Genomic DNA, 15,602 nt, shown 5'->3' with positions numbered 1-15,602 from the left:
GGAAAAGGGAGGGAAGAGGGAGGGAGGATCAACATGAGATCATTAACTAGCGATTCCTATCCTAGTAGGACCTTTTAGCACACCGACATCTGTGTAGAGTGGAATGCTATTTACTCTGACAGGACAGAGTCCTTAAAGGAGGGACTGGAATTCTGCTGAAACCACAATGGAGTAGACTGCTATCTCCTAGTCCTGTTGTACTTACTCTTCCAGGTCTCCTTTTACAAGTTATTTCTAAGTCAAGTCATGTTTGATTTTGCAAAGAAATAAAACCTGTGAAGCATCTGCACTGGGGTGTCTGGCAGATTGTGGTACTTCTAGCTTATGGTCATGGCCCAGAAGCTTACACACAATATCTTGTTGATACCCTTCAAATGGAGTGCAAATGAAACTTCAATATTGGAAACTTTTCAAAAATGCAATTCAGTACAAACTTCTGAAAGTCAGCAAGTACACAACCATATTGATGAAAGCTTCATGTTGGTCTGGCAGTCAAGCTGGGCCATAGAAAATGCAAGATTGATGTGAGCAATATTTTTAAACTACTGAAAGAGTATAGGTTGGTTGGAAAATTGACTGATTTCACCATGGCAATGTTTCAATCTCATTCAAAAAAAAGCCATCTCCCACATTCCTCCACAGGTGTTCCCATTGATTACATGTTGCACAATCCACGTTAGCTTCAAGAAAGCCAGAGTGAACCACATTGCTCATATCCAATGGACCAAGTATGTACAGCATGCAGCCTGGCTTCTAGACTATCTCGGCTGAACTCCGATGTCCCTTTGACTGTCTGTAACAGCCAGTGCTTGCAAGACCCAAATCACATGAAGTGTTGGTTATGGCTTTGCAGTTGGTCAGCATTAACTGAACAATTCAGTTCACCAAAATTTAGAAGTTACAATCTGCCAGGCCAGGATCACAGCTCACTTATACTTGTTCAAAGCTAGACAAGCATGTGCAGGAGGCGAAAAGGGAGGGAGGACTGCAGATGCTGGAAAAGCACAGATCAGGCAGCAGGAAAATAGAAGTTTCTGGCTTTTGCCCAAAATGTCAATTTTCCTGACCTGTTGTGCTTTTCCAGCACCACTCATCTTGATTCATGTGCACTGACCAGGTTCCTCAAGGAAGGTGGGGGGGGGGTGGAACATCCAGGTATTGCACTGAAAGGAAACAATACTTCCTTGCTACATTTACCCTGGCACCACAAGCCAGTTGATTTGCCTGCCAGCCCCCTTCTCATGCAGTGTTCAATTGAAATTAAGCATTGTATCAGTTCTGGTATACAAGATGAAAGCTTTATCTAAGATACTAGAGTTTTGTTTAACTACATGACAATCCAAGAGGTCTTAACCTAATTTCTGGCAAATATTCTGATCAGTATGTGGCTTTTCAAAATTACATCTTCATAGAAAATGATTTTAAAACAACAAACAAGCATTCTGTCAGTGTGCAAAACACTATTGGTTCAAGTTTAAAAACCAATATACCAGAACTTTAAAAGAGGTTAGGTGTTTGCAATTTAGTTCTAGTCCCACCATTTGCAGGGCATGAGTTTAAGGAAAACCCAAAATGTGGTATACCTGGACAACTGGAAATTTTTCCATTTAAAACATTACCATATCAAAATACATCTTGCACAGGCAAGCAATCTTAAACTAGATAAGCAGAGGGTGAGACAGATCAATACTTACTACATTTGGATGTTTCATCACTCCAATCTCTGCAGTCATGATGCTGATCACAAACCTTACTGACATTTATGCATTCACCACTGCCACATTTAAATTCAGTGACTCCTGTACACTCTGTAGCTGCAGATGGAAAAAACAAGAATGAAATTTTGTAATTTAGAACATTAGATAGGTAATTCCAGTTATACTGAGCATTTACCATTTTGGCAGCCAAATTCATCACTGGCATCAAGACAATCTTTAAGTCCATCGCATTTTCGGTCATTAAGGACACAAGCACCATCACTGCATCTGAAGTGATCTGGTCTACATGTGTGAAGAGCTGAAAAGTTAGAACAGTATATATAGTTTTACAAATAGAATGGAATACTAAAAGGACATAGTTAGCAGTAACTACAGCTCTGCTTCATTTTGAAAGTCTAGTTTCTGAAGTCCAGATCAGATTTACAATCTCACCTGGATTTAAAAAAGGTCCAAGCCTCCAGTACCTCTTGCTGCAAGAACTCCCATGTTAAGAATTTAATCATGAGCAATAAGTAGCAGCAGAAAGTTAGTAATGTGCAAAGCTCAGTGATGTGCTTTGGTGATCTAAAATCACCATTGAGGGAATACTACGCAGTTTCAGTGGTCTTAAAAAGTAGTTTGAGTTTGAAGTTCTGCTTTAAATTTTTGTTCAACAGAACTGGGGGATAATAAGATGGATAGGTATCATTGTAATAAGTTATACTCCCTGGGGATCTATACTTTGTTAAAAATGTAATTCCCTAAAATGAGTGGAAAGAAGAAGAAGTTGTATACCATGTCTTAGGCAAAAACTTTCTGCTCCCATCAGCAAATTAAGTTAATGGATTCTAAATCCAGCAGATTGAAAACATAAATCAAGATTTTTAGTACAGACAGCTACAATGGAAAGTAGCTTTACAGTGCTCTGATCTTAAAGCAAGGACTGCAGATGTTGGAGATCAGTCAGAGCAGGGTGCTAGAAAAGCACAACCAACCATCTGAGGAGCAGGAGAACTGACATTTCAGGCACAAGCCCTTCATCAGGAATCCTTTGCCTGAAACAGATTCTCCTGCTCCTTGGATGCTGCCTGACCTGCTGTGCTTTTCAGTGCCACTAATCTTTCAAATACCCCTTTCGAATGGAGTATGCCATTTATATAGACAGAGCCTGCCTAGTTTACAGTGGCCATGCACCAAAACACCAGTGGTCTTTGTACACAACCACAAATAGCTCACCACTTTTTAAAATGGTGAATGAGGTGTACCTACAAAAACTGGCCTGAAAGCTATAGACTCTGGAGCAATGGAAAAGGAGGAACTATTTATTAACAGTCTCAAGGCAGAGATCAAATGGTGATCAAAAAAGGTGTCAAGATACTTCTGTCAAGCAGTTAGTTGATAAAGTGTCTCAGGTCACCAAGTTAGTAAATCTTAGTAATTGTCACTGTCTTATTCCCACCACCTGCCCCAAAGCTACAGCACAATTGGACAAGAGAGTTGTCCAAGCAGTGAGAGGTTGGAGTACTCACAACAGTTGACTTCATCACTTCCATCTTTGCAGTCAGTATCACCATCACAGTACCACCGACTATGGATACATTCACCTGAGCCACACTGAATTGTATTGGGAGGACAGGTCATTGGAGGATGGATATGTCCACAGTGGTCTGGTGATTCATCAGATTGGTCAGCACAATCAGCATTTGTGTCACACACCCAACTCCAGGGAATGCATTCTGAACTATTGCAGTGAAATTCATGTGGGCCACAGGAAGTTGGTGCACAGCCTTTTTCATCACTTCCATCACCACAGTCATCTGCACCATTGCAGACAAATGCCTTTGAAACACATCTACCAGTGGAGCAGGTAAATTCAGTTAGATCACAAGTAGCAGAACCTGGAAAATACAAATGGTTCAGATTGCTTCAACAGGACTACAATTTTAACTAGATAAGTCTATTGGAAGGACTCTTGAATACTCATGGAAACATAACATTGCTGATTAAGGCTGCTTAAATAGTATATACACATGTACATTCACTACCTTGGAATTTTAGTTTCATTAGCAAAGTTAGATTTACAGTATTTGCCTCAATTTCAAAAACTACTTGAAATGATAGAGCCAGCAATAAACAGCTGAGCAGTCAAATCTCTGGTTTATTTTGTGCTCCCATTCCTTTTTCAAAGGGATCAGAATTGACCCTATGTTGATGGATGCCATTTGGAATGTTCACTTTCACTCCTAAAGCAGAACACTTCAGCCAGCCAGATTTAAAGTCCATTTGTCCTACAAGTTAGAAGTGAGAATTCATATTCCCTTTCCATCTCAAATTAAGTAGATAAAATTATTTGGATGAACATAGGAGGCATACCAAGTTTGCCAATGACACCAAAATTGGAGGTTACCTCAGTACAATGATATCTTTATCAAATAGACCAAGTATTAGTGGATAAAAGTCAGTTTTGACAAATTTGAGGTGCTGCATTTTGGAAAGACAAATCAGGGCAGGACTTATACACTTAATGATAAGCCCCTGGGGAAAAAGTGTTGCTGAAAAACAAAACCCTTGGAGTGCAGGTTCATTGTTCCTTGAAGATAGTGACAGGTAGATAGGATAGTGAATGTGTTTAGTATGCTTTCTTATAGTTGATGCTCTAGCCAATAAAGAGTTGAGAGGTCATGTTATGGCTGTCCAGGACATCAGTTCAGCCACTGTAGTGCGTGCAATTCTGGTCTCCGGCCTATTCAAAAAGGATGTTGCGAAACTTCAAAGGGTTCAGAAAAGATTTAAGGATGTGGCCAGGTTTGGAGGATTTGAACTAAAGGAGAAACTGAATAGGCTGGGGCTATTTTCCCTGGAGCAAAACCAGAAGTTTATAAAATTAGGGGCATGGAAAAAAGGCACCGGGGGATGGGGTTGGAGGAGAGGAGAAGTCCAGAACTAGAGGGCAAAGGTTTTAAGATCAGGGAAGATAAAAAAAAAGACCCAAGGAGCAAGTTTTTCCATGTAGAGGTGGCGCATGTATGAAGTGAGCTGCCAGGAGGAAGTGGGGAGGCTGGTACAAACATTTAAAAAAAAAAAAGATTTATAATGTGAATAAGAAGGGTTGAAGGATATGGGGCAAGTGGGATCAGATTAGGATATATGGTGGACATCGAAGTGTTGGACCCAAGAGTGTTTCTGTGTTGTACATTTATAAATGACAACCAAGTACTTTCCAGCTTTTACAAAGCAATGAATGCAACCAGCTTGTATAAACCCTTTACTTTCACTGCAGTCTCCAGGCCCTGCTACATTTCGGTTTCCCAAAAATTTGACCACACCTGGAGCACCAAGATTTGGGCCCCACACAAGGATATTAGCCAGGGAGAAAACAGTGTAGTTTCATCAGAATGATACCTAGACTTCAACTAAATTGCTAGATTACAATCTAGCGTTTGCTCCTAGCTTCTGCAGTTCAGGGTTACCTTTGTCTGCTTTAGGAAGATGGAGCAATTTTTAATTAAACTGGACTTACCACAATCCTCCTCATCACCACCATTTTCACAGTCCTGTTCACCATCACATCTCCAAGAGACAGGAATGCATTGGGATGATCCAGGGCCACAGCTTATTTCATGGAGTTGGCACATTTTCACATCTGAAAAAAAAAACACTAGGTCATAAGAATTTAGACAAATCAAAATACCAAAAAGACTAGGAAAAGCAAAATCACAGCAAAAACCAAGCTTCTGGTGGAGATTTTTATCAAAGTGCCATTATCTACAAAGGCAACATCTTGGTAGAGACCCATCAAGATTCAATAGATTACTGTTGGACTCATTTCTACAGATAGGATTCTGATCTGGACAGTAAACAAATCAAGTTGCAATCCAAAAAAAAAACAAATGAACAGTTGCAGTGGAGATCAAACTGCTGGAAAAACTAAGGGAAAGCAGAAGTTGCCCCGGAACCAAAACATTTACTGTGTTCCCTCCAGAGGCTGTCAGACCTGCAGAGTTTTTCTAGCAATTTGATTTGAAAAGTTTGATTCATGAATACTGGAAGTTATATCTCAGTTCAGCAAGTCTCAATCTGACAGCTGAGTGACCCAGATATTGAACTTAACTAGTTATTTGAAAGCTCTGCAGTATGTCACCTGCTGGAGTAATGTAATGTTACTTTAGTGTGCCAAATTCTGCACTCACTCAGCAGAAATTAAAAAGGTTGACGTCTTATGCTTTAAGGCAATTCATTAAGCAAAACAAAAAACCAAAAGAGCTATAGACTGTACAGGTAGTTCTTATATAAGATGGTTGTATTCTTCTGCAATCCCACATAGAAAAACCATGCTTTAGAAACACTTGTGTTAACAATGTAAATCACATTTCAGTCAATATATTAGACACTCACTTTATAAAGAACATTCCCAGTTAGTCAATTGGGTTAGCAATTGTGTTAAATGAAACATTTTTACAGATTGTTCTGATAGACAAGTATTCCCATTACTGAGATGAGTTACTAAATGCAACCACTCCATTCAGAAACCATGGATACTTACAACATATTTCAGGGCTTTCATCAGACCCATATTTACAGTCAGCATTACCATCACATAACCATCGTCCAGGGATGCATTTCCCACTTGGGCACATAAACTCAGATGGCTTACAGGTCACATTACCTAACAATTATAAACCAGAGTCTTAAAAAACAGTTTAGAGCACATCCAGGCTACCTGAAGCAAATTTATGATAAACAGATCAAGCAAGTTGGCAGAAATCTCATTTTGCTGTAGCAGCTTTTAGCAAAGTTTTTGCCATCTTTGGTAAAAGCTGGATCAAGGATCTGGGCTACAGAAAGATTCTACATAAAGGTTATGCTAAATACTTCAACTGAGACAAAGTAAAGTCTCCCAAGCAGGTGCAAACTGAAGACATGTTTGAAAATTTCTTACTGAGCTTCAACATTTTTTATTCCATCAATTCATTAGAACTGTTCACAGATTGCGACCAGGGTTTTGATTAAGAAATAAGAGTAGATTTCAGAATGAGTTAACGTTTTCTGAACAAGCTATTTATACCATGTCACTTGTCCTCCAGGCCATTATGTCTTCCTTCAAAAGAAGGATTCTGCAGAGCTATACATACCTGTTTTACAGTACCACCCATCCTCTAGCATCATTCCAGGTGGACATATGCAGGTAGATCTCTTGGAAAAACTGCTAACTTGAGGAGCAGGTACACACATGTATTCACAACTTCTACTTTTAGTATCCATATCACACCAGTTCCTTCCTGCAGATGAAAAAGTTCAAGTCAAGAGATGTAAAATTGAATGTTGATCAATGTAGACTACAAACTTAAATAACCACTTGTCACAAATTCAATGAATATCTCCAAAACAGGACACAAGTGAACCAGATGAGTTCTGCAGCAATGATAGCCATTATTACTGAATTAACTTTACGTTCCAGATTTAACAATTGAAATTTAAACAATTGCTGCAGGGAGATTTCAACCCATGCCATTAGTGATAGTCTGGATCTGGATTGCTCATCAACACATTACTGCTACGCCACAAGTTTTGGTCCCTTATGGAAACTATTTCAATAGAGGCAGTTTAAAGAATGTTTAAGTGGATAGCCCCTAGTATTGAGACTCATGAGTTAAGAATGAGGGGTAATGATCTCATTGAAACATAATTGGATTCTTAGGGGCCTTGACTGGGTAAATGCTGAGGATATTTCCCCTGATGGGACCCATCTGGGACCAGAGGGTGCAGTCTCAGGACAGAGGGGTGTCAATCTAAGACTGTGAAAGAACAATTCCCACAAGGAGCTGTCTTTGAAACCAGGATCCCACATCTGTGGCAGGTTCTTTGTTTATATTCAAGGCAGAAGAATTAAACTCAAATCAGGAGGGGAACAAAAGCTATGGAAAATGCAGGAAGTGGACACAGGAGTATGAGATTAGCATGATCCTGTCAATTAGTGGATTAGGCTGGAGGAGCTTAATGGCCTCCTGTTCCTTACCTTCATGAAAAAGGTTTTATAACTTGTGTTGCATTGACACAACTTCCAAGTTACATTGGAGATGCTGGCAATATTGTTGCATTCTCTCCACAAAATTGTAAAATAGCACCAAAAGCCAATGAACAGTGCCCATTCTTCCTGCCCCATGGTGACTGATTCTTGGAGACACTGGTTAAGCTTTACAAAATTAGGTCAACAAAGCCAAAAAAGTCTAGTCTAGATATTAAAAAAAGGAAAAGCAACAGCTATTAAAACAGTTTTTATACAAAACTCATCTCTATAAAGACAGCCAAAGCTTACCTGATGGCTGCACCAACTCATGATAAATAATGAAGTCTCTAGGTCCATTCAGATTAGAAACCAAAGTTACAAGATTTCCTCCAGTGAACTTGTTGGCTTCATGAATAGCTTCATTTTCATCATCAATCCAGAAGACACTATCCTGAAACGGAAATATTTCTGCTCATTAACCAAATTTATTCTAATGACATTTGCCCTCTGCTCCACCCAATACAAAGTTATGCGCGGGGGGGGCGTGGCGGAGGAGGGCAGAGGGCAGGAAACCCTTGTGCAGTTGGTTGATATTTTACATGAAAAACCATTGATCTTCAAAAGCAATTGAACCTACAAAGTATCTGCAGAATCCCAAATAAATCGGAGGTTCAGCATCAGTGGGTCAACAGCAGCAGCTTCTTTTTCTATACCTTTTTGCTAGGGGGATCTGAGACTGTAAGAAAGTTGGGTCACAATAAAGGTTACCTGAACTTAGTCTCCCATGGGGAATGAGAGCCTGATTAGCAAGGTTAGATTACATGGAACACAGGGAGAACTAGCCATTTGGATACAGAACTGGCTCAAAGGTAGAAGACAGAGGATGGTGGTGGAGGGTTGTTTTTCAGACTGGAGGCCTGTGACCAGTGGAGTGCCACAAGGATCAGTGCTGGGCCCTCTACTTTTTGGTAGTTTACATAAATGATTTGGATGCGAGCACAAGAGGTACAGTTAGTAAGTTTGCAGATAACACCAAAATTGGAGGTGTAGTGGACAGCGAAGAGGGTTACCTCAGATTACAACAGGATCTGGACCAGATGGGCCAATGGACTGAGAAGTGGCAGATGGAGTTTAATTCAGATAAATGAGAGGTGCTGCATTTTTGGGAAAGCACATCTTAGCAGCACTTATACACTGAATGGTAAGGTCCTAGGGAGTATTGCTGAACAAAGACCTTGGAGTGCAGGTTCATAGCTCCTTGAAAGTGGAGTTGCAGGTAGTTAGGATAGTGAAATTAGCGTTTGGTATGACCAATAAAGGGAAGCAGAATATTGAGTACAGAGTTGGGAGGTCATGTTGCGGCTGTACAGGACATTGGTTAGGCCACTGTTGGAATATTGCGTGGAATTCTGGTCTCCCTCCTATCGGAAAGATGTTGTGAAACTTGAAAGGGTTTAGAAAAGATTTACAAGGATGTTGCCAGGGTTGGAGGATCTGAGCTACAGGGAGAGGCTGAACAGGCTGGGGCTGTTTTCCCTGGACAGGAGGCTGAGGGGGTGACCTTAGAGATTTACAAAATTATGAGGGGCATGGATAGGATAAATAGGCAAAGTCTTTTCCCTGGGGTCAGGGAGTCCAGAACTAGAGGGCATAGGTTTAGGGTGAGGGGAAAGATTAAAAAAAAGAGACCTAAGGGGCAACTTTTTCATGCAAAGGGTGGTATGTGTATGGAATGAGCTAGAGGCTGGTACAACTGCGACATTTAAAAGGCATTTGGATGGGTATATGAATAGGAAGGGTTTGGAGGGATATGGGCCAGGTGGTGGCAGGTGGGACTAGATTAGGTTGGGATATCTGGTCTGCATTAACAGGATGGACCAAGGGTCTGTTTCCATGCTGTACATCTGACTCTACGACTCATACGGAACAGATGGCAGAGAGACGTTGCATCCAACTGAATAGGGGTTTCAGTTCCACATAGAGGAACTGCAGATATCAGTTAGCCTGAAAGCAAGAGGGTCAAAACATTTTTGAACTAGGATATTACTTCTTTATAGGATTCCAAGTATCAAGCAACTGCAGCTTTGTTCATATCCCAGGTAAAAGTGAAACCTTCCACAATTACTGCACATTCTAGAATTACAACACAAACATCTTATTTTATGGATCTAAGTAAACCTGGTGTGCTTCATGTTATAGTATTACCTCCCTGGATAAGAGAGATCACAAGGTGGAAATTCAACAATAGACATACCAGTTCCTCACGTTCAATATTAACCAAACATTCTGCAGGCAAGCTATTTTTTAAACATGCATTTTTAAAACATTTCATCTCACCTGAAATACTGAAATGGCAAATGAATGAGCAAGGAATTCTTTTGACTGCAGGACTATCCTTCTATCCTGACCATTGAGATCAATACTGGACAACATGTGTAGCTTGGAGTCAATCCAATAGAGGCGGCTTTTCACGAGATCTGGAGGCAACAAAAACACTCATTCAAGGTTGGTTATTGAAGGCACTGAACAAGGTTTCAAGAGGAGTTATCACAAACCAAGTGCAATTCCATTTGGCTGCTGAATCCCTCCAGTGACAAGGAGCTGTCGACCCACACCATTCATTCCGGATTTTTCTATCTTTGCTGGCTCACCACAGTCTGACCAGTAAACAAACCTTAAAAAAGACAAAAATAAAGACTGATGCAACCTGCGTTGGAGCTTTAATCATTGTACCTGGATACAATTGGCTCACTAAAAAGCAATTCCTCAAATTTGAATTAATACAAGTACACTAGAATTATTTGGGCTTGACATCCATTGCAGACTGAACACAAGTCAACTAGTGAAAGTTCATTTCTTCATGAGATGCAGGTATGAATGACTCCATTTATTTCCCATCCCTAATTTCCTTCAAAGTTGTGGTGAACCACAGTGACAGGAGCTCAGGAGTTTGACCAAGTGACTAAGCAACAGTAGCATAATTCCATTGATTAACAAAAATTTTCTGCATAAGCTAATTTAGAAGGATGCAAGTATAACCTCAAAGCCCAACTTTATATTAGACAAAGATACATGGAGGAAGAGTGTTGGAGGAAGGAGGGAGGCTGCATAAGGTTTAGACAGGCTAGGACAGAATGGGCAAAGTGCCAGATCGAATAGTGTGTGTGTGTGAGGTTATGCACTTTGCTGGGAAGAATAGAGACTACCTTTTAATAGCATGCTGGTTCAGTTGGCAGGTAGGAAGGCAAATGTATTCTAGACCATCAAAATGAATGCTAAATATTACAAGGGCAGAAAATGCATACTATTAAGGTTGTACAAGGCTCTAGTCAAACCACATTTGGAACACAAGTCAGGTTTGGGCACTGTACCTTAAGGATATGCTGACCTCGGAAAGGGTTCCAAAGAAAGTTTAAAAGAATGATCCCAGGGATGAAGGGCCTGTCACATGAGGAAAGGTGGAGTACTCTATTTGAAGCATAGGGGTTGTGGAATTCATTGAAACAATACTAAGGGGCCTGGATGTGGAGAGTTTTTCATTAGTGAAGAGACTAGGACCTGAATGCATTGTCTGTGAAGGGACAACCCTTTGGAAGGGAAATTAGGACTTTCATCTGCTAGAGGCTGGTTAACCTGTGGAACTTAATGCCATTTGGAGGTCAAGTCATTGACTACATTTAGGACAGAGTTTCTTGATTAGTAAAGTGGAATCAAGGGTGAAGTTAGGAGAACGCAAGTTAAGGAACACAGCCATCATCCAGTGGTGGAGCAGAGTCAGTGGACCGAATGGCTTAATTCTGTTCCTATCTCATGGCAATTTATTTTTAATATATATGAGAACATACCCAACTCCTGGCTTATGGAAGCCAGTGGATTTTTCAATGTTCATTATGTCCAATTGTATCACTTCCCCATTTACATTCTTCAATTTCACATCAGTCAAAGCAGTATATCCAATAGTTTTTAACGTGCACATGCAGGAAGTTTGGAGAGTTATGTTTAAACATCTGAACTAGTTTGGTAGATTAGCATTTACTGTGATTACCATGAGAACATTTGGTATAAAAAGTGAAATTTTAAGTCCAGTACCAAATAAACTAAAACAATAACTAAAACTGAAGTAATACTGTACCCAGATAATGGATCGACTTCTATAGATGCTGGCTCTTTTAGGTCAGTGTTAAAGAGAATGGTTCCTCTGGCTCCATCAAGTGTTGCAACAGATATAGCTTTAGTCCTACCATCAGTCCAGTAGATGTGTTTGTAAATCCAGTCAACAGCAATCCCCACAGGGGTGTCTAGATCTCTGACTACCACAGATGGGCCAGCTTGGTCTTTCCATTCATTAATGGACATACTAAACAGGATAATAGGATTAGTTACCTTGAGCTGTCACTTCATTTCTACACAACAAATGAAATTGAAGACTTTAATAGTAGCAAGCTTTTCTTTAAAACCTCAAGCAACTTATGACAAAGTGTCAATATTTGCAAGGTTACCACAGAATCAGTCTTCAAAAGCAAATATTTAACTGTTACAGTAAATTAAGAAACCTTTGTTAAAATCCCAGAACAGTTTTAACTGTAGTCCAAGTTAGTTTTAGACTTATTAAATTCTTGCAGTGCTTCACCTGAAAATTGCCTGGTGTCCCACATCAGCCCAGTAAATTCTTTGTTCAGCAATGTCAGCATCCAATGCTACAACATTTCTCAACTGTACAGCCACCTGAGAATACTCATGGTGATGCAGTCCTAGTTTCCGGATGTCATGTCGATTAGTGAAGATCAAATAAGGTTCTTTCCCTAAGTTAGCAAGAAACAGGTTAGAAAGCAAAATGCCAGTGCAACATTCATTTAGGAAAAGAGGTCAACAATGGGAGATACTAAAAAGACAAACTAGAAAAGTGGGTTTTCAAAAATAAACTAAATTAAGACTGCAGCCGACATAGCCTGGCAGCCATGTTAAATTGTGTTGGACAGAGGACAAACATTTCAATGATTCCGGGGGAGAATAGTCAGTTGCTGACAAAGTAGGACAGTTTGACTTTAGAAAACTGTGCCAGAGTTGCAGGTGGGAGCTGCTACAAAAAAAAAAGCATCTAACTGGAGGGCAGAGATTTAAAGTGATTTGTGGGGGGAAAAAAAAAAAGTTAAAGAATGAGTCATTAGGGTTTGGAATGCACTGTGGGGAAGGGAGGGAGGTGGAGGCAGGTTCAAAAAAAAAAAAAACCCCGGCATTAGTGTATTGGATTTTTTTTAAAAACAAAAAAGGCTGTGAATAAAGTGGGAACTTGCTTGGCTCTTCAAATGAGCAGCACTGCCTGCAGTATCAAGACAAGGGCCCAAAATGGCCACCTTCTACACCATCACTACCTTTACTGTGCAGGTATGTTGGAGACAACAGGAGGGAGTGAGCAATTTTGATTTCATGACTGTTAAAGGAACACCTGAAAGGAGCTGAAATGACAGCAGTAATCTTAATGAGAGCAGAATTAAAGTTGACCAAAATCACCTATTCTTGCTCAATTCTAATGTCACCATATTTCAAATGCAAATTCTATCTGAGATTTATATTTGAGGGAAGTGAGGTCAATGTCTCCAGATCATAAATCTTTATGAAGATACCTCAATGACAAAATTTACACTGATGAGCACAGATCCAACATGAAACTTAGCTGGCGAGTGAAGTTTTCAGGCTCCAAGAATGAAGCTTCCAAATAGGTAGAAACTTGGGTGGGCCAAAGAGTTTGAAAGTTTCTAATATAAGCAGTGGGTTGTACTTGCCAACTGCCTTGCAAATCCCATTAGCTGGATCCATATGATATCCTTGGTGGCATTCACACTTGTAGCTACCTTCCGAATTGATGCAAATTTGACTGCAGGTTTCAGGAATTTGACATTCGTCGATATCTGGACAAAGTAGATTAATGAGTTTTGCTTCAATCTTTGAAGGTGATCTCATTTTACATTAGCTGGATTTTGGAACTTACCTATGCAAGTCTCCTTAGACAGTTTAAAGCCTGCAGGACATTCACATTTGTAACCAATTATGAGATCAGTGCAGTTGTGAGAGCAGCCCCCATTATTCAGTAAACATTCATTCACATCTGAAAAAGGAGAAATCCAGATGTCAATGCCTCCACTTGTTCAACCTTACTCCTAACAGTAAGGATGCTATAATGCAATTGATGAATTGGGAAAACTTTAAGGCATGAACCTTTTTTTAAAAAAAGGGTGTTGACAGTAACAATTACACCAAAGCATAATTTTCTGATAATGTGATGGTTGTATTCTTGTGCAGCCCCACATTATAGAAGAACTCTATTACATGGCTAATGTTTATAGATATTCAAATCTTTTAAGTTTTATATGCAAAAGTAAGTCTGAGTTCCATTGTTCAAGGAGGAACAACTTGCTTAATTAACCAAAGTTATGTTTTAGTTGGGATCTTAAAAGTTGAAAGAACACAAATGCTTAGAGGAGCATCTGAGTGCTATCTAAATAACCTAGGAACCAAATTATATACTGTCTTTTTCTTCGAGCTCAGGCTAGTTTAAAAAAGCACAGCATGCCCAAAAACCATTCGTCTAAAGAATCTTCAATCCAATCAAAGTCAGGGACAGCTTGAATTGCTCAAACCTAATTTCTCAGACAGAAGTCAGATAACCTGAAAATTTGAACTTCAGGGATCAACTCTCAACAAAAGAATGTAGGATAGTGTGCCAGAGCAGCACCAGACATACCAAAAAAGGGAGATGGCAACCTGATGGAGGTTACAAAAGACTGCTTATGCTGTTGATGTACAAATGCACTCAGTGGGCTAAGTGATGAACTGATCAAAATCTAAGCTCTTCAGTCTAGTCATTGAAAGTAGACAATTTAAAAAAAATACTAAGAACAGGAGGTGGCTCCACAAGTTATTCAAAGATGGGGAAGCCCAGCATATTAGTGCAAGGGGTCAGATAAAACATTTGCAACCAGTGCCAGTTTAATGAATGGATAATCATTTCAGCCTCCAGTCCTTCCCAATATCACCATAGCAGTCTTCAGCCAAACTTCTGCTCACTCCAGTGATTGAGAACCAGTATCTTCACTCATTTATGCAAAGGCCATGGGCCCTGACAATATTCTGGCAATAGTACACTAATGTTCCTGGTACCTACTCTGGGCCTAGTTGTACTGTTCCACTACAGATACAACATGGTCAACTTTCCACATCAGCTGATGCCAAGGCATTTCCCAGAAACGAGAGACAAACCTAACCTGGCATTACTACCCCATAAAAACCGAGAACTGAAGATGATGTACATTAAAAACAGAAGTTGCGGGAAAAGCTCAAGTCTGCAGCATCTGCTGCAATAAGTCAGAGTTAATGTTTTGGCTGCAGTGACCCTTCCTCAGGACCTGAAGCATTAACTGATTTTTCTTCAGATGCTGCCCGACCTAGAGATTGCTGCCAGTAAAGTGATGAGATTTGTACATGACCAAAATGGATTCTGGAAGCATATGCCCAAATCAGACACTAAAGCCTAAAAAGTTAGTGAAACCTAGCCAATATTTAGGTTCAAGCTGACAGTCACGTTCATCTTCATTTCATGAAGATAAAAAAGTGGGGCTTCTTTCAGAAACGATTCCTATTGAAGATCTTTCACTGCTTGCTCATGCAGTCTCAGTACAAACTCAGGAACTGTCTTTAATAGGAGTGCATTTAATTTAGGTAAAAACAATGACTGCAGATGCTGGAAACCAGATTCTGGATTAGTGGTGCTGGAAGAGCACAGCAGTTCAGGCAGCATCCAAGGAGCTTTGAAATCAATGTTTTGGGCAAAAGCCCTTCATCAGGAATAAAGGCAGTGAGCCTGAAGCATGGAGAGATAATCCAGGCTCACTGCCTTTATT

At 40.0% G+C, this 15,602-nt stretch overlaps 1 protein-coding gene across 1 annotated transcript in view; it reads right to left on the bottom strand.

The window, feature by feature from the left end:
• The window catches only part of LOC122564024 (low-density lipoprotein receptor-related protein 2-like), a 109,787-nt gene that overhangs the window by 46,116 nt on the left and 48,069 nt on the right, over positions 1-15,602 (bottom strand). The window contains exons 32-44 of the mRNA XM_043718478.1: positions 13,694-13,810; positions 13,488-13,613; positions 12,335-12,506; positions 11,837-12,061; positions 10,260-10,378; positions 10,042-10,181; positions 8,014-8,155; positions 6,830-6,976; positions 6,241-6,363; positions 5,218-5,340; positions 3,227-3,595; positions 1,894-2,016; positions 1,695-1,814 (exon numbers count right to left, since the gene is read on the bottom strand). Of these exons, the coding sequence (XP_043574413.1) occupies positions 1,695-1,814; positions 1,894-2,016; positions 3,227-3,595; positions 5,218-5,340; positions 6,241-6,363; positions 6,830-6,976; positions 8,014-8,155; positions 10,042-10,181; positions 10,260-10,378; positions 11,837-12,061; positions 12,335-12,506; positions 13,488-13,613; positions 13,694-13,810 (2,046 nt within the window). The remainder of the gene's footprint in view (positions 1-1,694; positions 1,815-1,893; positions 2,017-3,226; positions 3,596-5,217; positions 5,341-6,240; positions 6,364-6,829; positions 6,977-8,013; positions 8,156-10,041; positions 10,182-10,259; positions 10,379-11,836; positions 12,062-12,334; positions 12,507-13,487; positions 13,614-13,693; positions 13,811-15,602) is intronic.

Source organism: Chiloscyllium plagiosum, chromosome 2 (assembly GCF_004010195.1).
Source record: "Chiloscyllium plagiosum isolate BGI_BamShark_2017 chromosome 2, ASM401019v2, whole genome shotgun sequence".
In the NCBI taxonomy this organism is placed as follows: Eukaryota; Metazoa; Chordata; class Chondrichthyes; order Orectolobiformes; family Hemiscylliidae; genus Chiloscyllium; species Chiloscyllium plagiosum.
This window is presented reverse-complemented; position numbering and strand designations above follow the sequence as displayed.